Source organism: Brassica oleracea, chromosome C8 (assembly GCF_000695525.1).
Source record: "Brassica oleracea var. oleracea cultivar TO1000 chromosome C8, BOL, whole genome shotgun sequence".
NCBI lineage: Eukaryota > Viridiplantae > Streptophyta > Magnoliopsida > Brassicales > Brassicaceae > Brassica > Brassica oleracea.
In genome coordinates, this window is record NC_027755.1 from 19984355 (window position 1) to 19989786 (window position 5432).

Below are 5432 nucleotides of genomic sequence, written 5' to 3' on the forward strand. Positions count from 1 at the left end.
TAAAACTCAGATCATCAATCATTCAATCAAGCAAGGACAATTTAAAATCGGTTTCAAGCTTTAGGGTTTTAGGGTTTTCGATTCCAAGATTTAGGGTTTTCATAATTCAGATCAGAACAATCAATCAACAAGTTCTAATGGAATCGTTTCAATCTAGTGATTATAAGATGATCAGTTTTAGGTTATACCAATTTTTAGGGTTTGATCAAGAACATAGGATTTCCATAATAATGGATTAAGGTTTTAGGGTTTGATCATTATGTTCTTAGATTAATCGGTATACCTTTGTTTGTAGGGTTGAAACCGGACCACCAAAGAGAACGGGTGAACCTAGAGTTGCACACTGGACGCGAGCAGGAACGGGACGCGTCTGCTTCCTATCGGGTTCGCGAGCTGCTTTCTATCGGGTTTGCAAGCTTCTGGTTGTGATTGCGAGCTGGAGATGTCCGAGATGCAAGCTGAGGACGGATGAGATCGTCTTTAGCTGAGATCGGATGAGGCTGAGATGGTAATGCTTGCTAGAACGGACGGTATGCGATCGGGTTAGGGTTTAGGTGCGATCGTCGGCAAGGTTAGGTTTTAGGTGGTTGGCGATTTAGGCTCAGGGAGTTTAGAGAACGTTCGTGCTGATAACGTGTTGTAATTAGAAGATTAAAGACTGAATAGTTCTGTGTTTTATTAATCATAACATGGGTTCCTTTATATAAGGATTACAAGTCATAGAAAAAGGAAAGTATCCAAAAACCTAAACCAACAAGGATTATGAAAACTACTAATACATAATAATAGAAAGATAACAATTACAAGGAAAAGGAAATAGAGTTTCTTTTTCTCCAAAGCATAAGCCGCCTCTCTCTCTCTCCTAAGGTCATGGCCGCCTCTCTCTCTCTCTCTAGGGTTGGGCCGTCTCTCTCTCTAAGTGTATAGACCGGTTATGGACCGGGCCGGTTATGGACATCCATCAATTGATTTATAACAATCACCAAATTTTATATGTCACATTTAAGTATATCTTTCATAGAAACATATTTTCCTCATAATGAAACTATATGATATGATTTTTTTGTCTAAACATTTTTATACTAAAAACTGATAAGATTATTGTTTGTAACTACAATTATATTACCTTGATAAATATATAAAGATATATATATATATATATATATATATGTATGTATGTATGTATATATATCAGCTTTTATTGATTTTGGATAATAACAGGTTAATTAATATTTTTTAGATAATGATAATATATAATTAAATTTTCTTTTACTCGATTATTATTTATGCAAGCTTACCTTTTATTTTTGGGTGATTTTATTGTTGTATATGAATATATAACTATCTATATTATGAATAAATATAATTATCTAATTATCAAGCATTATAAATAAAGATAATTATTCATTAAATGTAGAATGACTCTAATTACTCTATTTTTAATGTGTTACTTCAGATCAAAAATATCAATTTGAAACTAATAATATCACAATTTTATATTAGAGTATATTTGTTTAATTAACTAACTAATACAATCTGTAAATTTGTATATTTACCATAATCAGCCAATTGATCAAGTCGGTAAAAAAGTTCAGGCCTTGTTTTAATTTTGAGCTCATACATTTTTATTTACTCATGATTCATACAAATAACGTATATAAGACCAAGAATTTACATGTACACTGTACGCTATAGGTTTTTCTTTTTAGCTATTGAGATGGAGAATTAAGGTGGCCAGAAACGTAAAAATTTACCTTTAGGTAAAATCAAACAACTAACAATAACTCAATTAGGTAAAAACAAATAAAATATCTTAATAAACATAAAGCTAAGTGAATGGAATACTACATCAATTTAATCACTCAACCTTCTCGTGATTGGACGACATCTTCTACGTCTTTTACGCTCCTCGATTTTAGATCTTCTTCTTTTTCTTGTTCTTGGACAACCGAAGCCCAAAGTCCAAAAATTCATATAACAAATTTGTGATGCTACAGACTAAAAGAAACTCAAGTCAAAAAACATAAGAGAATACAATTATATTTATCTAGACAATATAATCCTTCTTCTATCTCCATAGCTATTGAAAAAATAGGATATAAGATTTAATATGAACAAAACCAGAAAGAATAACATAATAAAAAAATATGCATAAGATATCCGAAGCAATAGGACGTCACTTAATATGATATAAACTAAACTAAAATTTAAAAAGATAAGAGATGAATAGTATTTTTTTATAATATTATTGAGTGAATAAAAAAATAATAATTGGTTAAATATATATTATAATCTAGCAACATTATATATTTATTAAGTAAAACTATTAATAAGAATTGTCAAGCATATGATAAATAACCAAAATTAATTAAAATTATAGAAAACATGGCAAATAAGCAAATAAAGTAAAATTATGGAGAGCATTGACAAATCAGCAAAATATAGATTTTTTCTCATCGTCTTCCTCCACGCTGTCCATCGTCCAAAGTCATCGGAGGTCATCACGTTCTCGAAGTTTCGATCCTCGACGGGTACACATTTAACAATGCTTATCGTACGTATATAATATCCCTTGTTAAAATTCCCTATGAATAAGTTATCGCACACTACTGATCCCAGTTTCATCTCAGTTTGAGATTTGCTTGGGAAAAAATGAGTGTGGTGGGACTCGATCTCGGGAACGAGAACTGCGTAATCGCGGTCGCGAAGCAGCGCGGGATCGACGTTCTGTTAAACGACGAATCAAACCGAGAGAATCCCGCCATGGTTTCGTTCGGCGAGAAGCAGAGATTCACCTCGGTTCAGATCCTAGCCATGCTGCTCTCACATCTGAAGCAGGTCGCAGAGAAGAGAGTCTCAAAACGTCATCGGCATCCCTTCCTACTTCACAAACCGTTGAGATTGATTCATTGATGTGTATGCAAACACCAAGGCGTGTGTGAGGTTAAGGGCGTCGTGTGAGAAAGTGAAGAAGGTTTTGAGAGGCTCCGTTGAATATAGAGGAGAAAGATGTGAGGAGCTTTATCAAGAGAGATGAGTTTGAGAAGTTGTCGTCTGGATTGTTCCGTGTCAAAAGGCTTTGGATGACTCTGGTTTTAAGTTTGGATCAGATTCATTCCGTGGAGCTGGTTGGTTCGGGGTCTAGAATCCCAGCTATTTCTAAGAAGCCGAGCTCGTTGTTTAAGAGGGAGCTAGGCAGGACTGTTAATGCGAGTGATATGCTCTTTCCGAAAGGCCACTTCTTTCCAAGTGTTAAGGTTCTTACTTTACGCAGAGAAAACACGTTCGATATGTTATCTACACTCAGGCTTTGTAGCTCTTTGTATTCTTTGGATGGTTAGACTCTGCATATTTTTATGGAACTCTTTAGTCTGTTGTGTGATGTTTTGTAGATTGGTCCATTTCAAATTTCCCACGGAGAAGCAGCACGTGTCAATGTAAGAGTTCAGCTAAATCTCCACGGGATCGTCAGCATCGATTCAGCTTCTGTGAGTACATTCTTATATCTATTCATCTGCAGATTAAATAGCCCTAATGTTTCTACCTAGCTTTAGGCTAAACTTTCTTTTTTTTCTGAGCAACAGCTAATAGAAGATCATAAGGAGAATATGACTTCTGAAGAGAGAAACAACCATCAATCTTCTGCGACAAAGGATGACACTTCAAGCTCTACTGTAAGTAGGATTTAACACTGTCTAAAGACGAGCTGACATACAAAAAAACTAATTTCGAATCATTGCATCTCCATTAATTTCTGAAATAATCGATGATTGGTGATCTGCACAAAAGCTGAGCAAGATCTGAAGATGGAATCGACAAAGGATAAGAAAAATGCTCTTGAATCCTTTGTTTATGAGATGCGTGATAAGGTACTCGAAGCTTCCAATTTCAGATTTTGGTAAAAAAAAAAGGTCTTGTTCCTTCTTCAAGAATCTCATCACTTGCAAGAATTAACATTGTGTATTGGTGGCAGATGTTAAATACATATAGGAACACTGCAACCGAGTCAGAACGGGAATGCATTGTTAGAAATCTTCAGGAAACAGAGGAGTGGCTATACGAAGATGGTGATGATGAATCTGAAAATGCTTACATCGAGAAGTTAAATGATATCAGAAAGGTAACTCTCCCTATCTCCAAGTTCTGTATAAAGGCTAGTGTTCGCTGGTGATAGACCTTCATTTCTTAATTAACGACTTCCAACTCTGAGCAGCTCATCGATCCTATTGAAAACCGGTTTAAAGGCTGAGAAGAGCGAATACAAGCATCAAAAGATCTTCAGAAAACTATTGCAGATAATCGAATGGCTGCAATAACGGATCGCATGGAAGTAGATCAGATGATATGGAGCTTGATTGATTGATTTTTCACCAAGGCACACATTGTATTTCTCATGTTCGGTTTCTTTTATTTATTTTCTGTCACCGGTTAGAAACAATTATTCTCCCGGTTTGATTTTTCAGAAATTTTCCCTTCTTATTGTGAATCCTTTTTCCCGCTAATCAACTTTACACCATTTGTACAAAATTTTGTTTTTATTTGTCTGCATGTGGAATTTTCTCAATTTCATTGTCTACAAAATGAATATTTCTAACAGTTTAATATTTGAATAAATTGGACCGATTGTGACATGTGCAACTAATTTCTATTAGAGAAATATATGAAACTATGTAAATACTTTAATATTTTGATTAATTAGTATCAATTCCCAATTTATTTACATTCATAAAGCTTTGAATATGAAAACATAATATGACTATAAATTTCTTGTATAAATATCTGTGGAGTGATTTCTCGTTCTAGGAAAAAATGGCAAAAATAACAATTAATTACACTTTTCCTTTTTGGGGCAAAAATGTTCAATACAGATACAGAACGACATTTCGTATGGCCCATAGACCCCACTTGGTTATTTGGATTTTAGCCGGAACGCATATATGTAAAGCATTATGTTTTCTAATAATATTCTTAGACCCAAAGTGTTGACTAATTTTAGTTTTACAGCCGCAGAAGTTTCATTGCAACAGTAAACTATATATCACGTGGTTTCTTATATATAAATATAGTTAATATCAACTAGCTCTTTGGTCTTGTTCGAGGAAAATTAATTTGTTTTAGGTTTTCCGAGAATATTCTCACATGCACTAAACTAAATTAGAATAGTAATACCAAAAACAAAGACAACAAACCTATAAGCAAGTGGAACTTGTAAAAAACAAATTGAATAAATATTTTTGAACTGATTATTCGTTAGATGTATTTTTTTTACCTTTAGTTAATTGAGAAAATATATAGAAATAAAAGATCGTAGACTTGATTATCTTATTTTGGTGCTAGGGGCGTGAACTCGCCATAATGTATATTTTTAAGTAGTAATAATAAGTTGGAGGGTGAGGTCACCATATCAAATAGGCATGATTGTGAATGAATCC

The 5432-nt window shown here is 33.8% G+C and overlaps 1 protein-coding gene across 3 annotated transcripts; it reads left to right on the plus strand.

Moving 5' to 3' along the window:
- The first annotated feature begins 2446 nt into the window (after positions 1-2446).
- On the plus strand, positions 2447-4558 carry LOC106310179 (heat shock 70 kDa protein 16-like). 3 transcript variants are annotated; one of them, XR_001263699.1, is made up of 7 exons: positions 2447-2554; positions 2631-3257; positions 3393-3488; positions 3585-3674; positions 3790-3869; positions 3974-4120; positions 4214-4558. XR_001263699.1 is itself a non-coding variant. In XM_013747400.1 (4 exons), the coding sequence occupies exons 2-4, from the start codon at positions 3807-3809 to the stop codon at positions 4247-4249; spliced, it is 246 nt and encodes an 81-aa protein (XP_013602854.1). In that variant the 5' UTR covers positions 3329-3488; positions 3585-3806; the 3' UTR covers positions 4250-4558. The 3 variants fall into 3 exon arrangements, 1 of the variants encoding a protein (XP_013602854.1); XR_001263700.1 differs by lacking the exons at positions 2447-2554; positions 2631-3257 and having other exon boundaries at positions 3320-3488; XM_013747400.1 differs by lacking the exons at positions 2447-2554; positions 2631-3257 and having other exon boundaries at positions 3329-3488; positions 3585-3869.
- The last annotated feature ends 874 nt before the right edge of the window (positions 4559-5432 follow it).

Bases quoted from the DNA above. Each gene is read 5' to 3' on its own strand.
- LOC106310179 (XM_013747400.1), top strand. From the start codon at position 3,807: ATGGAATCGACAAAGGATAAGAAAAATGCTCTTGAATCCTTTGTTTAT. The intron at 3,870-3,973 runs GTACTCGAAGCT...TATTGGTGGCAG, and splicing joins TTTATGAGATGCGTGATAAG to ATGTTAAATACATATAGGAA. The intron at 4,121-4,213 runs GTAACTCTCCCT...AACTCTGAGCAG, and splicing joins AGTTAAATGATATCAGAAAG to CTCATCGATCCTATTGAAAA.